The following is a 19,782-nucleotide window of genomic DNA, read 5'->3' as shown; positions in this document are numbered from 1 at the left end:
TATACAGCATTTCAGGAGACACCATGCTAGTGATCCATCTAGAACGAAACCGAAACTAAACCAAACTCCTTGTCTCTGTCACATGACCTCTGCTGGTCAGGCATAAGTAATCAATACATGCAAACATGCTGGTAAGGCATCATAATCAAACAGGCAAATAACATCACTATTTGCTGATATCATTACATCTCCCTTTCTTAAAACAAAAGTATTTTACTTTTAACTAACAACATGTTTTCTTTGTATTAATCTGCATTTTAACGGTAACACTTAATGAACTTACATTATCATTATCATGATCAAGGTTTTTTAACCTTGCTTTGTGTGTTCACATGAAATATGTAACTACACTAGAACTTGAAGAAAGAATAAGATAACATTACTTCCTTCTATAACAATAGTCCTTAAATTTGCTCAATGAGTCTCTCAGGAGGCTTCACGTGTCTTGAGGATTTTCTGATTGATTGTCCTTGAATCTGAGTTGTTGCCTCAGATGATGGTTTCTCAGCTGTGTGATCAGGTTGTTCAACAGTATCAGTCTTCTGACTTGCTGTGGCTGGTCCCATGAGAAGATCTCGACGATTTCTTCTCAGAACAGCACCCTCATCTGTCTGAATGGTGTATGATCTTGGTTGAACTTCACTCAGGACAGTTCCCTTCTGAGTCCATATGTTTGTTTTGTCTTTGAACCTTACTTGGTCACCAGTGTGGAGTTCAGGTAGGTTTTGTGTTCCTCTGTCATAGTGGTACTTTTGCTTTTCTTTCTGTTGTTCTTTGAACTTCCTCACTTTCTCCCCCTCTTTTGTTTTCAGGAGGTTCTCCGGGATGGGGAGGTTTGACCTTAGCCGACGTCCCATAAGGAGTTGGGCTGGTGACTTACCACACTCGAGCGGCGTTGTGCGGTATACAAGCATGCTCTGGTAGAAGTCAGTTCCACTGTCTTTTGCCTTGTACATCAGTCTTTTCACTGTCTGGACCGATTTTTCCACTAGTCCATTGGACTGTGGAAAGTGAGGACTTGACGTTGTGTGGACAAAGTCCCACTCTTTGGCAAAGTGTCGGAAACTTGCATTGTAAAACTGGGGTCCGTTGTCTGTGAAGACCTCGCTTGCCACGCCATGTCTGGAGAATATGGCTTTCATACATCTTATCACAGCATCTGCAGTGGTGGTGTACAGTCTACAAACCTCTGGATACAGGGAGTAATAGTCTGTGACTACAAGATAGTCCTTCCCTTGACATACGAATAGGTCAGCACCTACCTTCTGGTAAGGTCTGTCTGGTGCTGGGTGTGGCTTTAGTGGTTCTACCGGATTGTTTGCTCGATATTTCAGGCATATTGTGCAGTTTGACACCTCATTTGTCACATCTTGGTTGATTCGTGGCCAGTACATCACCTCTCGTGCTCTTTTCTTACACTTTTCGATTCCCAGATGTCCTCCATGGATCCTTTTTAGCATCTCTTTTCTCAGACTCTTTGGGATAACTATTTTACTTCCTTTGTAGATGATGTCTTCGACCACTGATAGTTCCGCCCTGCAGTTCCAGTACTCTGCCATGTCAGGTGAGCAGTCTTGCTTCATGTTGGGCCATCCATCCAAGATGCTTTTCCTCAGTCGTCTCATTGTTTCATCTTTGTTTGTCTCAGTCTTTATGAGCTCCATTTTTGCATCTGCTATTGGCAGTGCACTTGTGATCATGTCCACGTAGGCGTTCACTTTTTCATCCATTGTGGTGTTTACGGGCTCACTTGGGTCAACAGCTCTGGACAACGTGCCTGCTGTATACATCAGCTTACCCGGTGTGTACGCAACATTCAGTGTATAGCGTTGCAGCCTGATCATCATTCTTTGTATTCTAAGCGGACAGCTATTTAGTGGCTTTTGGAACAATGCAATCAAGGGCTTATGGTCAGTCTCTACACGGATTGCTTGTCCTGCCACAAACTGGTGAAATCTTTCACAGGCGTATGTGATGCTGAGCAGCAACTTTTCTATTTGAGCATATCGCGTCTCCGCGTCTGTCATTGAGCGCGATGCATATGCAATAGGTTGCCAGTAGTCATATTTTTGCAGAAGAACGGCACCGAGCCCACTCTGTGATGCATCTGATGATATCTTGATGGGTCTCGCTGGGTCATAAAACCTCAGAACTGGTTCCTCTGTGAGCAGTTTCTTTAGATCGCTCCATGACTTCTCATGCTCATGATTCCATTCCCATTCTATGTTCTTTTCAGTTAGTCGTCTCAGTGGCGCCATCTTTTCTGAGAGGTTGGATATGAATTTACCCATGTAGTTGATCATTCCATTAAACCCCTGCACGTCCATTTTGCATTGTGGCTTTGGCATATTCTCAATGGCGGACACTTTTCTGGGATCTGGTCTGACGCCCTCACTGCTAAGGATAGCTCCCACGAATGTTAGTTCTGTCACCCCGAGCTGGCATTTCTCTTTATTCAGCTTCAGGTTTGTTTTCCTTGTTGCTTCCAGCACTTTTTTCAGTCTCTCGTCATGCTCAGTTCTCGTGGTTCCCCATACTATGATGTCATCCATTGATGTATCAACTCCCTCCAGGTGCTCATAGATCATATGGATAGTCTTGTGATACACTTCAGGAGCTGAGGCAATGCCAAATGGTAACCTTAGGAATCTGTATCTGCCAAATGGACTGTTGAACGTGCACAGTCTTGAACTTGCCTCGTCCAATTTCATCTGCCAAAATCCTGATGATGCATCTAACTTGCTGAAATACTTTGCATTTGCAAACTGTGCCATGATTTCCTCACGTGTAGGAAGCTTGAAGTGCTCTCTCTTTATTGCTCTGTTTAGATCTCTTGGATCCAGGCAAATTCTGAGCTTTCCATTCTTTTTGTCCACAACGACGAGGGAACTCACCCACTCAGTTGGCTCATCTATCTTTTGAATCACGTTCAGGCTTTCCATCCTGTCCAACTCTGCCTTCAGTTGCTTTTGAAGAGCAAATGGAACTTTTCTGCATGGATGTATGACCGTTGGCATACTTTTATCTACTCTGATCGTGTGTTCTCCTGGCAGGCAGCCTAGACCTTTAAATAGGTCGTTGTACTCTTTCATGAGTTCATCATAGACTGTCTCTTCTTCGCTTTCCACAATGAGGACTCTCTTTACCAGGTTCAGTCTCACAGGCTTTTAAACCTAGTATGGCTTGCACATCCTTTGGCACCACGATTAATGCTAGCGTGTGCTCTCTGTCCTTGTGTGTCACTTTGACAATGCATCTTCCTTTCACTGGTATATCAGTACCTGAGTATCCTGTCACTCACTTTTATTCCATGTATCTTTGGTCTGGGTCTAATTTTCTTAAAATCAGTCTCTGATATCACATTAACTTGTGCTCCAGTATCCAATTTAAATGGAATGTGTATGTCATTCACTTTTAGTGTCAACATCCAGTCTCTTCTTTTTTGTTTTCAGACACAACATCTACATAGAACTCCTCTATCTCGTTTTCATCTACTGTATGGACCTTGCTTTGTTGTGCTTGGTTCTTACAGCAACGGGCATAATGGTTGTTTTTGTTGCATCTATTGCATGTTTTACCATATGCTGGACACTTTTTTGGTGCATGCTGTGTACCGCATCGACTACATGACTTTCGATTGTCCCTTTCATTTTCGTTCGCTGGCCACGCCTCTTTTTTCACATTGGCGCTCTTTTTGTTAAACGGTTTGTATCCGTTCTTTCTCACTGCATCCACGTTGCAGCTATTGTCACTGAACAGCTCCTTTGCCTGCAACTTCACAGTCTCTGTAGCCCTACACAGTGCTATGGCTTTTCCCAGGTCTAGATCTTGCTCTCTTAGCAGTCTTTCCCTTAGACCATTATTCGGAATACCACACACCAGTCTGTCTTTTATCAGCGAGTCTGTCAGTCCCCCAAATTCACACGATTTGCTTCTGTTTCTCAGTTCAGTCACATACTGATCAATAGTCTCACCCCTTTTCTGTACACATGTGAAAAATCTGTGCCTCTCAAACGTCATGTTACGTTTAGGTATGCAGTAGGCCTCAAACTGTTCCATTATTTTATCTAGCTTCATTTTGTCTCCATCAGCAGCGAATGTGAAGTTATTATACACCTCCAGCGCTTCATCACCCACGACATGTAAGAACACTGACGATTTCTGTTTATCACTTTTCTCGTCAGCTCCGATTGCCGCTAAATACAATTCCACACATTGTTTGAATCTCCTCCGATTTTCAGCCACATTACCTGTCAACTGAAGCTTCGCTGGTGGGTGTAATCCTTCCATTTTTTCACTTCGTTAGCTATTCTCCAATGGTAAGCAACGATGTTCTCTTTTGGCTTGCTAATCTGTGGAGAGCTGATTTAACTTCAGATTTTTCCTCTTCATCTCTTTCAATCACTTCTGACACCATGTATTGATTTCTTTGTGAGTTCAATGACGAGACATTTATGAAAGAGAATGTCTTTTAATCTAAAGTCTGTTCAACTCTTTATACAGCATTTCAGGAGACACCATGCTAGTGATCCATCTAGAACGAAACCGAAACTAAACCAAACTGCTTGTCTCTGTCACATGACCTCTGCTGGTCAGGCATAAGTAATCAATACATGCAAACATGCTGGTAAGGCATCATAATCAAACAGGCAAATAACATCACTATTTGCTGATATCATTACATCTCCCTTTCTTAAAACAAAAGTATTTTACTTTTAACTAACAACATGTTTTCTTTGTATTAATCTGCATTTTAACGGTAACACTTAATGAACTTACATTATCATTATCATGATCAAGGTTTTTTAACCTTGCTTTGTGTGTTCACATGAAATATGTAACTACACTAGAACTTGAAGAAAGAATAAGATAACATTACTTCCTTCTATAACAATAGTCCTTAAATTTGCTCAATGAGTCTCTCAGGAGGCTTCACGTGTCTTGAGGATTTTCTGATTGATTGTCCTTGAATCTGAGTTGTTGCCTCAGATGATGGTTTCTCAGCTGTGTGATCAGGTTGTTCAACAGTATCAGTCTTCTGACTTGCTGTGGCTGGTCCCATGAGAAGATCTCGACGATTTCTTCTCAGAACAGCACCCTCATCTGTCTGAATGGTGTATGATCTTGGTTGAACTTCACTCAGGACAGTTCCCTTCTGAGTCCATATGTTTGTTTTGTCTTTGAACCTTACTTGGTCACCAGTGTGGAGTTCAGGTAGGTTTTGTGTTCCTCTGTCATAGTGGTACTTTTGCTTTTCTTTCTGTTGTTCTTTGAACTTCCTCACTTTCTCCCCCTCTTTTGTTTTCAGGAGGTTCTCCGGGATGGGGAGGTTTGACCTTAGCCGACGTCCCATAAGGAGTTGGGCTGGTGACTTACCACACTCGAGCGGCGTTGTGCGGTATACAAGCATGCTCTGGTAGAAGTCAGTTCCACTGTCTTTTGCCTTGTACATCAGTCTTTTCACTGTCTGGACCGATTTTTCCACTAGTCCATTGGACTGTGGAAAGTGAGGACTTGACGTTGTGTGGACAAAGTCCCACTCTTTGGCAAAGTGTCGGAAACTTGCATTGTAAAACTGGGGTCCGTTGTCTGTGAAGACCTCGCTTGCCACGCCATGTCTGGAGAATATGGCTTTCATACATCTTATCACAGCATCTGCAGTGGTGGTGTACAGTCTACAAACCTCTGGATACAGGGAGTAATAGTCTGTGACTACAAGATAGTCCTTCCCTTGACATACGAATAGGTCAGCACCTACCTTCTGGTAAGGTCTGTCTGGTGCTGGGTGTGGCTTTAGTGGTTCTACCGGATTGTTTGCTCGATATTTCAGGCATATTGTGCAGTTTGACACCTCATTTGTCACATCTTGGTTGATTCGTGGCCAGTACATCACCTCTCGTGCTCTTTTCTTACACTTTTCGATTCCCAGATGTCCTCCATGGATCCTTTTTAGCATCTCTTTTCTCAGACTCTTTGGGATAACTATTTTACTTCCTTTGTAGATGATGTCTTCGACCACTGATAGTTCCGCCCTGCAGTTCCAGTACTCTGCCATGTCAGGTGAGCAGTCTTGCTTCATGTTGGGCCATCCATCCAAGATGCTTTTCCTCAGTCGTCTCATTGTTTCATCTTTGTTTGTCTCAGTCTTTATGAGCTCCATTTTTGCATCTGCTATTGGCAGTGCACTTGTGATCATGTCCACGTAGGCGTTCACTTTTTCATCCATTGTGGTGTTTACGGGCTCACTTGGGTCAACAGCTCTGGACAACGTGCCTGCTGTATACATCAGCTTACCCGGTGTGTACGCAACATTCAGTGTATAGCGTTGCAGCCTGATCATCATTCTTTGTATTCTAAGCGGACAGCTATTTAGTGGCTTTTGGAACAATGCAATCAAGGGCTTATGGTCAGTCTCTACACGGATTGCTTGTCCTGCCACAAACTGGTGAAATCTTTCACAGGCGTATGTGATGCTGAGCAGCAACTTTTCTATTTGAGCATATCGCGTCTCCGCGTCTGTCATTGAGCGCGATGCATATGCAATAGGTTGCCAGTAGTCATATTTTTGCAGAAGAACGGCACCGAGCCCACTCTGTGATGCATCTGATGATATCTTGATGGGTCTCGCTGGGTCATAAAACCTCAGAACTGGTTCCTCTGTGAGCAGTTTCTTTAGATCGCTCCATGACTTCTCATGCTCATGATTCCATTCCCATTCTATGTTCTTTTCAGTTAGTCGTCTCAGTGGCGCCATCTTTTCTGAGAGGTTGGATATGAATTTACCCATGTAGTTGATCATTCCATTAAACCCCTGCACGTCCATTTTGCATTGTGGCTTTGGCATATTCTCAATGGCGGACACTTTTCTGGGATCTGGTCTGACGCCCTCACTGCTAAGGATAGCTCCCACGAATGTTAGTTCTGTCACCCCGAGCTGGCATTTCTCTTTATTCAGCTTCAGGTTTGTTTTCCTTGTTGCTTCCAGCACTTTTTTCAGTCTCTCGTCATGCTCAGTTCTCGTGGTTCCCCATACTATGATGTCATCCATTGATGTATCAACTCCCTCCAGGTGCTCATAGATCATATGGATAGTCTTGTGATACACTTCAGGAGCTGAGGCAATGCCAAATGGTAACCTTAGGAATCTGTATCTGCCAAATGGACTGTTGAACGTGCACAGTCTTGAACTTGCCTCGTCCAATTTCATCTGCCAAAATCCTGATGATGCATCTAACTTGCTGAAATACTTTGCATTTGCAAACTGTGCCATGATTTCCTCACGTGTAGGAAGCTTGAAGTGCTCTCTCTTTATTGCTCTGTTTAGATCTCTTGGATCCAGGCAAATTCTGAGCTTTCCATTCTTTTTGTCCACAACGACGAGGGAACTCACCCACTCAGTTGGCTCATCTATCTTTTGAATCACGTTCAGGCTTTCCATCCTGTCCAACTCTGCCTTCAGTTGCTTTTGAAGAGCAAATGGAACTTTTCTGCATGGATGTATGACCGTTGGCATACTTTTATCTACTCTGATCGTGTGTTCTCCTGGCAGGCAGCCTAGACCTTTAAATAGGTCGTTGTACTCTTTCATGAGTTCATCATAGACTGTCTCTTCTTCGCTTTCCACAATGAGGACTCTCTTTACCAGGTTCAGTCTCACAGGCTTTTAAACCTAGTATGGCTTGCACATCCTTTGGCACCACGATTAATGCTAGCGTGTGCTCTCTGTCCTTGTGTGTCACTTTGACAATGCATCTTCCTTTCACTGGTATATCAGTACCTGAGTATCCTGTCACTCACTTTTATTCCATGTATCTTTGGTCTGGGTCTAATTTTCTTAAAATCAGTCTCTGATATCACATTAACTTGTGCTCCAGTATCCAATTTAAATGGAATGTGTATGTCATTCACTTTTAGTGTCAACATCCAGTCTCTTCTTTTTTGTTTTCAGACACAACATCTACATAGAACTCCTCTATCTCGTTTTCATCTACTGTATGGACCTTGCTTTGTTGTGCTTGGTTCTTACAGCAACGGGCATAATGGTTGTTTTTGTTGCATCTATTGCATGTTTTACCATATGCTGGACACTTTTTTGGTGCATGCTGTGTACCGCATCGACTACATGACTTTCGATTGTCCCTTTCATTTTCGTTCGCTGGCCACGCCTCTTTTTTCACATTGGCGCTCTTTTTGTTAAACGGTTTGTATCCGTTCTTTCTCACTGCATCCACGTTGCAGCTATTGTCACTGAACAGCTCCTTTGCCTGCAACTTCACAGTCTCTGTAGCCCTACACAGTGCTATGGCTTTTCCCAGGTCTAGATCTTGCTCTCTTAGCAGTCTTTCCCTTAGACCATTATTCGGAATACCACACACCAGTCTGTCTTTTATCAGCGAGTCTGTCAGTCCCCCAAATTCACACGATTTGCTTCTGTTTCTCAGTTCAGTCACATACTGATCAATAGTCTCACCCCTTTTCTGTACACATGTGAAAAATCTGTGCCTCTCAAACGTCATGTTACGTTTAGGTATGCAGTAGGCCTCAAACTGTTCCATTATTTTATCTAGCTTCATTTTGTCTCCATCAGCAGCGAATGTGAAGTTATTATACACCTCCAGCGCTTCATCACCCACGACATGTAAGAACACTGACGATTTCTGTTTATCACTTTTCTCGTCAGCTCCGATTGCCGCTAAATACAATTCCACACATTGTTTGAATCTCCTCCGATTTTCAGCCACATTACCTGTCAACTGAAGCTTCGCTGGTGGGTGTAATCCTTCCATTTTTTCACTTCGTTAGCTATTCTCCAATGGTAAGCAACGATGTTCTCTTTTGGCTTGCTAATCTGTGGAGAGCTGATTTAACTTCAGATTTTTCCTCTTCATCTCTTTCAATCACTTCTGACACCATGTATTGATTTCTTTGTGAGTTCAATGACGAGACATTTATGAAAGAGAATGTCTTTTAATCTAAAGTCTGTTCAACTCTTTATACAGCATTTCAGGAGACACCATGCTAGTGATCCATCTAGAACGAAACCGAAACTAAACCAAACTGCTTGTCTCTGTCACATGACCTCTGCTGGTCAGGCATAAGTAATCAATACATGCAAACATGCTGGTAAGGCATCATAATCAAACAGGCAAATAACATCACTATTTGCTGATATCATTACAGTCCCCCGCCCAATCACTGCAGCTCAACTCTGGTTGAAGCTATGGAGTAGGCGAGGGATGATCCCAGAAGAGCATGGCATCATCGAGTGCCTGCTCAAGGAGGCCTGCGATCAGATGATGGTCTTGACAGCTGTGGTCTGCACCATGTCATTGGCGCTGGGCAATTCATCAAGGTGCTGAAATTGGCTGTGGTCATAATGGTCCACAACACCAAGCAAAGACAGAGCCATCAGGCTGATGAGCTGTTTGGGAAAGCTGGAGCGGAGACCTCACCTCAAGGGCATTGAGTTCTCCAAATCAGGGTTCAGGAGTGTTCAGGTTAGACACCGAGTCAAGCTCCCTCTACACCGTCCCATCAAACACTCCCAGGGCAGGTACAGCACGGGTTAGATATAGAGTAAAGCTCCCTCTACACTGCCGCATCAAACACTCCCAGGGCAGGTACAGCACGGGTTAGATACAGAGTAAAGCTCCCTCTACACTGTCCCATCAAACATTCCCAGGGCAGGTACAGCATGGGTTAGATACAGAGTAAAGCTCCCTCTACACTGTCCCATCAAACACTCCCAGGGCAGGTACAGCACGGGTTAGATACAGAGTAAAGCTCCCTCTACACTGTCCCATCAAACACTCCCAGGGCAGGTACAGCACGGGTTAGATACAGAATAAAGCTCCCTCTACACTGTCCCATCAAACACTCCCAGGGCAGGTACAGCATGGGTTAGATACCGAGTAAAGCTCCCTCTACACTGTCCCATCAAACACTCCCGGGGCAGGTACAGCACGGGTTAGATACCGAGTAAAGCTCCCTCTACACTGTCCCATCAAACACTCCCAGGGCATGTACAGCACGGGTTAGATACAGAGTAAAGCTCCCTCTGCACTGTCCCATCAAACACTTCCAGGGCGGGTACAGCATGGGTTAGATACAGAGTAAAGCTCCCTCTACACTGCCCCATCAAACACTCCCAGGGCAGGTACAGCACGGGTTAGATACAGAGTAAAGCTCCCTCTACACTGTCCCATCAAACACTCCCAGGGCAGGTACAGCACGGGTTAGATACAGAGTAAAGCTCCCTCTACACTGTCCCATCAAACACTCCCAGGGCAGGTACAGCATGGGTTAGATACAGAGTAAAGCTCCCTCTACAATGTCCCATCAAACACTCCCAGGGCAGGTACAGCATGGGTTAGATACAGAATAAAGCTCCCTCTACACTGTCCCATCAAACACGCCCAGGGCAGGTACAGCACGGGTTAGATACAGAGTAAAGCTCCCTCTACACTGCCCCATCAAACACACCCAGGGCAGGTACAGCATGGGTTAGATACAGAGTAAAGCTCCCTCTACACTGTCCCATCAAACACTCCCAGGGCAGGTACAGCATGGGTTAGATACTGAGTAAAGCTCCCTCTACACTGTCCCATCAAACACTCCCGGGGCAGGTACAGCACGGGTTAGATACCGAGTAAAGCTCCCTCTACACTGTCCCATCAAACACTCCCAGGGCATGTACAGCACGGGTTAGATACAGAGTAAAGCTCCCTCTGCACTGTCCCATCAAACACTTCCAGGGCGGGTACAGCATGGGTTAGATACAGAGTAAAGCTCCCTCTACACTGCCCCATCAAACACTCCCAGGGCAGGTACAGCACGGGTTAGATACAGAGTAAAGCTCCCTCTACACTGTCCCATCAAACACTCCCAGGGCAGGTACAGCACGGGTTAGATACAGAGTAAAGCTCCCTCTACACTGTCCCATCAAACACTCCCAGGGCAGGTACAGCATGGGTTAGATACAGAGTAAAGCTCCCTCTACAATGTCCCATCAAACACTCCCAGGGCAGGTACAGCATGGGTTAGATACAGAATAAAGCTCCCTCTACACTGTCCCATCAAACACTCCCAGGGCAGGTACAGCACGGGTTAGATACAGAGTAAAGCTCCCTCTACACTGCCCCATCAAACACTCCCAGGGCAGGTACAGCATGGGTTAGATACAGAGTAAAGCTCCCTCTACACTGTCCCATCAAACACTCCCAGGGCGGGTACAGCACGGGTTAGATACAGAGTAAAGCTCCCTCTACACTGTCCCATCAAACACACCCAGGGCAGGGACAGCATGGGTTAGATACAGAGTAAAGCTCCCTCTACACTGTCCCATCAAACACTCCCAGGGTAGGTACAGCATGGGTTAGATACAGAGTAAAGCTCCCTCTTCACTGTCCCATCAAACACTCCCAGGGCAGGGACAGCATGGGTTAGATACAGAGTAAAGCTCCCTCTACACTGTCCCATCAAACACTCCCAGGGTAGGTACAGCATGGGTTAGATACAGAGTAAAGCTCCCTCTACACCGTCCCATCAAACACTCCTAGGGCAGGTGCAGCACGGGTTAGATACAGAGTAAAGCTCCCTCTACACTGCCCCATCAAACACTCCCAGGGCAGGTACAGCACGGGTTAGATACAGAGTAAAGCTCCGTCTACATTGTCCCATCAAACACTCCCAGGGCGGGTACAGCACGGGTTAGATACAGAGTAAAGCTCCCTCTACACTGCCCCATCAAACACTCCCAGGGCAGGTACAGCATGGGTTAGATACAGAGTAAAGCTCCCTCTACACTGTCCCATCAAACACTCCCAGGGCAGGTACAGCATGGGTTAGATACAGAGTAAAGCTCCCTCTACACTGCCCCATCAAACACTCCCAGGGCAGGTGCAGCACGGGTTAGATACAGAGTTAAGGTCCCTCTACACTGTACCATCAAACACTCCCAGGGCAGGTACAGCATGGGTTAGTTACAAAGTAAAGCACCCTCTGCACTGTCCCATCAAATATTCCCAGGGCAGGTACAGCATGGGTTAGATACACAGTAAAACTCCCTCTACACTGTCCCATCAAACACTCCCAGGGCAGGTACAGCATGTGTTAGTTACAAAGTAAAGCTCCCTCTACACTGTCCCATCAAACACTCCCAGGAGAGGTACAGCACGGGTTAGATACAGAGTAAAGCTCCCTCTACACTGCCCCATCAAACACTCCCAGGGCAGGTACAGCATTGGTTAGTTACAAAGTAAAGCTCCCTCTACACTGTCCCATCAGACACTCCCAGGGCAGGTACAGCATGGGTTAGTTACAAAGTAATGCTCCCTCTACACTGTCGCATCAAACACTCCCAGGGCAGGTACAGCATGGGTTAGATACAGAGTAAAGCTCCCTCTACACTGCCCCATCAAACACTCCCAGGGCTGGTACAGCATGGGTTAGTTACAAAGTAAAGCTCCCTCTACACTGTCCCATCAAACACTCCCAGGAGAGGTACAGCACGGGTTAGATACAGAGTAAAGCTCCCTCTACACTGTCCCATCAAACACTCCCAGGGCAGGGGCAGCTTGGGTTAGATACAGAGTAAAGATTCCTCTACACTGTCCCATCAAACACACTTAGGGCAGTTACAGAATGGGTTAGATACAGAGTAAAGCTCCCTCTACACTGTCCCATTAAGTACTCCCAGGGTGGGTACAGCACGGGTTAGATACAGAGTAAAGCTCTGTCTACACTGTCCCATCAAACACTCTCAGGGCAGGTACAGCACGGGTTAGATACAGAGTAAAGCTCCCTCTGCACTGTCCCATTAAACACTCCCAGGGCAGGTACAGCACGGGTTAGATACAGAGTAAAGCTCCCTGTACACTGTCCAATCAAACACTCCCAGGGCAGGTACAGCACGGGTTAGATACAGAGTAAAGAACATAAGAAGTAGGAGCAGGAGTAGGCCATATGGCCCCTCGGGCCTGCTCCGCCATTCAATAGGATCATGGCTGATCCGAACCTAGACTCACGTCCACTTCCCTGCCCGCTCCCCATAACCCTTAATCCCCTTATCAGCTAGGAAACTGTCTATTTCCTTTTTTAATTTATTTAATGTCGCAGCTTCCACAGCTCTCTGAGGTAGCAAATTCCATAGATTTACTACCCTCCGAGTGAAGAAGTTTCTCCTCATTTCAGTTTTGAAACGACAGCCCCTTATTCTAAGATTATGCCCCCTAGTTCTAATCTCACCCATCAGTGGAAACATCCTCCCCGCATCCACACGATCAAGCCCCCTCACAATCTTATATATTTCGATAAGATCGCCTCTCATTCTTCTGAATTCCAATGAGTAGAGGCCCAACCTACTCAACCTTTCCTCATAAGTCAACCCCTTCATCTCCGGAATCAACCGAGTGTACCTTCTCTGAACTGCCTCGAGAGCAAGTATATCTTTTCTTAAATATGGAAACCAAAACTGTACACAGTATTCCAGATGTGGCCTCACCAGTACCCTGTATAACTGAAGCAAGACTTCCCTGCTTTTATACTCCATCCCCCTTGCAATAAAGCCAAGATTCCATTGGCCTTCCTGATCACCTGCTGTACCTGCATACTAACCTTCTGTGTTTCATGCACCAGGACCCCCAGATCCCTTTGTACTGCAGCACTTTGCAGTTTCTTTCCATTTAGATAATAACTTGCTGTTTGATTTTTTCTGCCAAAGTGCATAACCTCACACTTTCCAACATTATATTCCATCTGCTAAATTTCTGCCCACTCACTTAGCCTGTCTATGTCCTTTTGCAGGTTTTTTATGTCCTCCTCACTCACTGCTTTCCCTCCCATCTTTGTATCGTCGGCAAACTTGGATACGTTGCACTTGGTCCCCTCCTCCAAATCATTAATGTAGATTGCAAAGGGTTGGGGTCCCAGCACTGACCCCTGCGGAACACCACTAGTTACTGATTGCCAACCCGAGAATGAACCATTTATCCCAACTCTCTGTTTTCTGTTAGATAGCCAATCTTCCACCCATGCCAGTATATTACCCCCAATCCCGTGATTTTTTATCTTGTGCAGTAATCTTTTGTGTGGCACCTTGTCAAATGCCTTTTGGAAGTCCAAATACACTACATCCACTGGTTCCCTTTTATCCACCCTGTATGTTACATCCTCTAAGAATTCGAGCAAATTTGTCAAACATGACTTCCCCTTCATAAAACCATGCTGACTCTGTCCGATTAAATTATGCTTATCCAAATGTCCTGTTACTGCTTCCTTAATAATGGACTCCAACATTTTACCAACCACAGATGTTAGGCTAACTGGTCTATAGTTTCCAGCCTTTTGTTTACCTCCCTTTTTAAATAAGGGCGTTACATTAGCAGTTTTCCAATCTGCTGGGACCTTTCCTGAATCCAGGGAGTTTTGGAAAATTACCACCAATGCATCCGCAATCCCTACCGCTACTTCTCTCAAGACCCTAGGGTGTAAGCCATCAGGTCCAGGGGATTTATCCGCCTTAAGTCCCATTATCTTACCGAGTACCATCTCCTTAGTGATTTTAATTGTGTTTAGCTCCTCCCCCCATAGCTCCCTGTTTGTCCAGTGTTGGGATATTTTTAGTGTCCTCTACTGTAAAGACTGATACATAATATATTATAAAGCTCCCTCTACAATGACCCATCAAACACTCCCAGGACAGGTGCAGCACGGGTTAGATACAGAGTAAAGCTCCCCCTACACTGACCCATCAAACACTCCCAGGGTAGGTACAGCATGGGTTAGATCCAGAGTAAAGCTCCCTCTACACTGCCCCATCCAGCACTCCTGGGGCAGGTGCAGCACGGGTTAGATACAGAGTAAAGCTCCCTCTACACTGCCCCATCAAACACTCCCGGGGCAGGTACAGCACGGGTTAGATGCAGAGTAAAGCTCCCTCTACACTGCCCCATCAAACACTCTCAGGGCAGGTACAGCACGGGTTAGATACAGAGCAAAGCTCCTTCTACACTGACCCATCAAACACTCCCACGGTAGGTACAGCACGGGTTCGATACAGAGTAAAGCTCCCTCTACACTGACCCATCAAACACTCCCACGGTAGGTACAGCACGGGTTAGATGCAGAGTAAAGCTCCCTCTACACTGCCCCATCAAACACTCCCAGGACAGGTACAGCACAGGTTCGATACAGAGTAAAGCTCCCTCTACACTGACCCATCAAACACTCCCAGGGCAGCGACAGCATGGGTTCGATACAGAGTAAAGCTCCCTCTACACTGCCCCATCAAACACTCCCAGGGCAGGTACAGCATGGGTTCGATACAGAGTAAAGCTCCCTCTACACTGCCCCATCAAACACTCCCAGGGCAGGTACAGCACAGGTTAGATACAGAGTAAAGCTCCCTCTACACTGCCCCATCAAACACTCCCAGGGCAGGTACAGCACGGGTTAGATACAGAGTAAAGCTCCCTCTACACTGTCCCATCAAACACGCCTAGAGCAGGTACAGCACGGGTTAGATACAGAGTAAAGCTCCCTCTACACTGCCCCATCAAACACTCCCAGGGCAGGGACAGCACGGGTTAGATACAGAGTAAAGCTCCCTCTACACTGCCCCATCAAACACTCCCAGGGCAGGGACAGCATGGGTTAGATACAGAGTAAAGATCCCTCTACACTGACCCATCAAACACTCCCAGGGCAGGGACAGCACGGGTTAGATACAGAGTAAAGATCCCTCTACACTGTCCCATCAAACACGCCTAGAGCAGGTACAGCACGGGTTAGATACAGAGTAAAGCTCCCTCTACACTGCCCCATCAAACACTCCCAGGGCAGGTACAGCACAGGTTAGATACAGAGTAAAGCTCCCTCTACACTGCCCCATCAAACACTCCCAGGGCAGGTACAGCACGGGTTAGATACAGAGTAAAGCTCCCTCTACACTGTCCCATCAAACACGCCTAGAGCAGGTACAGCACGGGTTAGATACAGAGTAAAGCTCCCTCTACACTGCCCCATCAAACACTCCCAGGGCAGGGACAGCACGGGTTAGATACAGAGTAAAGCTCCCTCTACACTGCCCCATCAAACACTCCCAGGGCAGGGACAGCATGGGTTAGATACAGAGTAAAGATCCCTCTACACTGACCCATCAAACACTCCCAGGGCAGGGACAGCACGGGTTAGATACAGAGTAAAGATCCCTCTACACTGTCCCATCAAACACGCCTAGAGCAGGTACAGCACGGGTTAGATACAGAGTAAAGCTCCCTCTACACTGCCCCATCAAACACTCCCAGGGCAGGGACAGCACGGGTTAGATACAGAGTAAAGCTCCCTCTACACTGCCCCATCAAACACTCCCAGGGCAGGGACAGCATGGGTTAGATACAGAGTAAAGATCCCTCTACACTGACCCATCAAACACTCTCAGGGCAGGGACAGCACGGGTTAGATACAGAGTAAAGATCCCTCTACACTGACCCATCAAACACGCCTAGGGCAGGTGCAGCACGGGTTAGTGACAGAGTAAAGCTCCCTCTACACTGAGCCTCAGCTGTGTCAAGATGACTTTTGTTTATTTCTTGCACCAGGCATCCTGTAACATCCTCTATACAAATTGGGGCCTGTTTGGAAGTCAGATTCCAGTGGGATAGGATACCATCCATCCACCCCCTCAGCTGATCTCGATGTATTTGTGGAGTTGTGTGCTGACAGTGATGTCATGTACATTGGTTGGGGGCCCTGTTTCTTCCACAGCAATGCTCAGTGAATCCAGTGAAGTAGAATTGTGCCCTGGATCCCAGAGAAGCTGAATTGGCACCAACCTTCCTCGCACGCCTTTGTTCTGAGCTCAGCTGTGTTGTTGTTTGGGACAGACCAGAGTCTCCATCGATCTCGTAAACAATGTCGCCAGCTACAACAGGAAGGAATCAGAAGGAAGTGATGTCACTGGAGGGCTGATCGTCCTAATTGGGGATCCCGATGAGGAGTGGTGGTCCCTAAGTTTGCTGGGCGGAAAATCAGGAGACCGTAGACCCGGAGTTTCTGCCTACATAAATTGACAGATAGAATCATCGGCCTGCCCCCACTATCCCGCCCAGTGCCCCCTGGGATGTCTTCTCCTTGACCGGACCTTCCTGTTGGGGACTCAGCTCAAAATCCATCCTGACTGTTTGAACAAATCAGCACATCCATTGTGCCTGTGCCTGTGCCAGCTCTTTGAAAGACCTCTCCAGTTAACCCATTCCCCCGCTCTTTCCCCATAGCACGGCAAAATTTTCCTTTTCAAGTATATATCCAATTCCTTTTTGAAAGTTATGATTGAATCTCCATGCACCGCCCTTTCAGGCAACGCGTTCCAGATTATAACTACTCGCTGCATAAAAACATTTCGCTGCACCTCCCGCTCTGGTATACTGATCTAAATTTGTTCAAAGGAAAGAGTTTTTTCATCTGTCCTGCGTTGATGGGTTTACGCCGATCTCCTGCTGGGGTTAGGCGGTCGGTCGGGAAACACGCCTGGGGGTAATTCCCGGCTCGGGTGGGTGTTTAATACCCAATCACTTGAGGTGCGCCTGAGCGGGCAACAAAGAGGATTCGGGGTATCAGTAACTTCAGTCCTGAGGAAAGGTTAAGGAAGTTGGGTGTGTTCACTTTGAAAAAGAGGTAAGTTTGAGATGATCTGACTGAAGTTTTCAGGAGTATGAAGGGGATGGAGGGAAATTGTTCCTGGAGGCAAAGGGTTCAAATCCCAAAGGGACACAGATTATAAATGAGGAATTCAGGAGGAACTTCACCCAAAGGGTAATCAAGGTGGGGGGTCACTGAAGTATCGATTGGGTCAAGAGGCAATTTGTTGGGTTCCTGGAAAATGATTTAGTCTTGGGCCCATCGGCCTGTTATTATTCCTGGAAATTATTTTCTATTATCAGACCCTAATCTACTCCCTGTCTGAGGTGTTCGGCATCTGTGTTCAGTCCCATTCACTAACTCACCTTCCAGCTGCTGATTAGTAACCAACTTGGCCTTCTCACCACTGACACCAGACTCAAGAGCCAGTCCTCCTGTAAAATAAAAAGAACCCAGTTACCATGGAGACATCAAGCAGGAGAAACCTGTTCCTACAGCATCCCAGATCTAAAGTTCCCACTCCGCCCATTAGATTACAGCTGGCTACTTGCTCCTGGGTTTTCAATCTTAAAACCAGGATTGGACATTGTAGGAAATAAACAGAAAATGTTGGAAAACACTCGGCAGATCAGGCAGCATCTGTAGAGAGAGGAATGTAGTGTTAACGTTTCAGGTGAGATTAAATGGGTGGGGTAGAGTCCCTGACAGGGTAGAGCGTACATGGGCTGTGGGAGGAGATTAAATGGATGGATGGAGTCCACGATAGGGGAGAGCATACATTGGTTGTTGGAGGAGATTAAATGGGTGGATAGAGTCCATGATAAGGGAGAGAGTACATGGGTTGTTGGAGGAGATTAAATGGGATATTGTACACCCACCTGAGAGGGCAGATGTGGCCTTGGTTTAACGTTTCATCCGAAAGACGGCACCTCCAACAGTGCAACAATCACTCAGTATTGCCTGTCCGACAGAGTGTGTGCGCACACACACACACCGCATGTACTGCACACACACACACCACATGTACCGCACACACACCGCATGTACCGCACACACACACCGCATGTACTGCACACACACACACCACATGTACCGTACACACACACACGCCGCATGTACCGCACACACACACACCGCATGTACCGCACACACACACACCGCATGTACCGCACACACACACCGCATGTACCGCACACACACACCGCATGTACCGCATACACACACACCGCATGTACCGCGCACACACACCGCATGTACCGCACACACACACCGCATGTACCGCACACACACACACCGCATGTACCGCACACACACACACCGCATGTACCGCACACACACACCGCATGTACTGCACACACACACACGCCGCATGTAACACGCACACACACCGCATGTACCGCGCACACACACACACCGCATGTACCGCGCACACACACACACCGCATGTACCGCGCACACACACACACCGCATGTACCGCACACACACACACCGCATGTACCGCACACACACACACCGCATGTACCGCGCACACACACACCGCATGTACCGCACACACACACCGCATGTACCGCACACACACACCGCATGTACCGCACACACGCACACCGCATGTACCGCACACACACACACCGCATGTACCGCACACACACACCGCATGTACTGCACACACACACACGCCGCATGTAACGCGCACACACACCGCATGTACCGCGCACACACACACACACCGCATGTACCGCGCACACACACACACCGCATGTACCGCGCACACACACACACCGCATGTACCGCACACACACACACCGCATGTACCGCACACACACACACCGCATGTACCGCACACACACACACCGCATGTACCGCACACACACACACCGCATGTACCGCACACACACACCGCATGTACTGCACACACACACACGCCGCATGTAACACGCACACACACCGCATGTACCGCGCACACACACACACCGCATGTACCGCGCACACACACACACCGCATGTACCGCGCACACACACACACCGCATGTACCGCACACACACACACCGCATGTACCGCACACACACACACCGCATGTACCGCGCACACACACACCGCATGTACCGCACACACACACCGCATGTACCGCACACACACACCGCAT

At 47.0% G+C, this 19,782-nt stretch overlaps 1 protein-coding gene across 2 annotated transcripts in view; it reads right to left on the bottom strand.

The window, feature by feature from the left end:
- Window positions 1-19,782, bottom strand: part of LOC147120054 (uncharacterized) — a 210,655-nt gene that overhangs the window by 66,981 nt on the left and 123,892 nt on the right. For both annotated transcript variants that reach the window (XM_085985571.1, XM_085985572.1), the window contains exons 14-15: window positions 18,003-18,071; window positions 16,833-16,921 (exon numbers count right to left, since the gene is read on the bottom strand). In XM_085985571.1, the coding sequence (XP_085841697.1) occupies window positions 16,833-16,921; window positions 18,003-18,071 (158 nt within the window). The remainder of the gene's footprint in view (window positions 1-16,832; window positions 16,922-18,002; window positions 18,072-19,782) is intronic.

This window comes from Somniosus microcephalus, chromosome 4 (genome assembly GCF_052327205.1).
Source record: "Somniosus microcephalus isolate GS21.2 chromosome 4, FLI_Smic_1.0, whole genome shotgun sequence".
Taxonomy (NCBI): Eukaryota; Metazoa; Chordata; class Chondrichthyes; order Squaliformes; family Somniosidae; genus Somniosus; species Somniosus microcephalus.
This window is presented reverse-complemented; position numbering and strand designations above follow the sequence as displayed.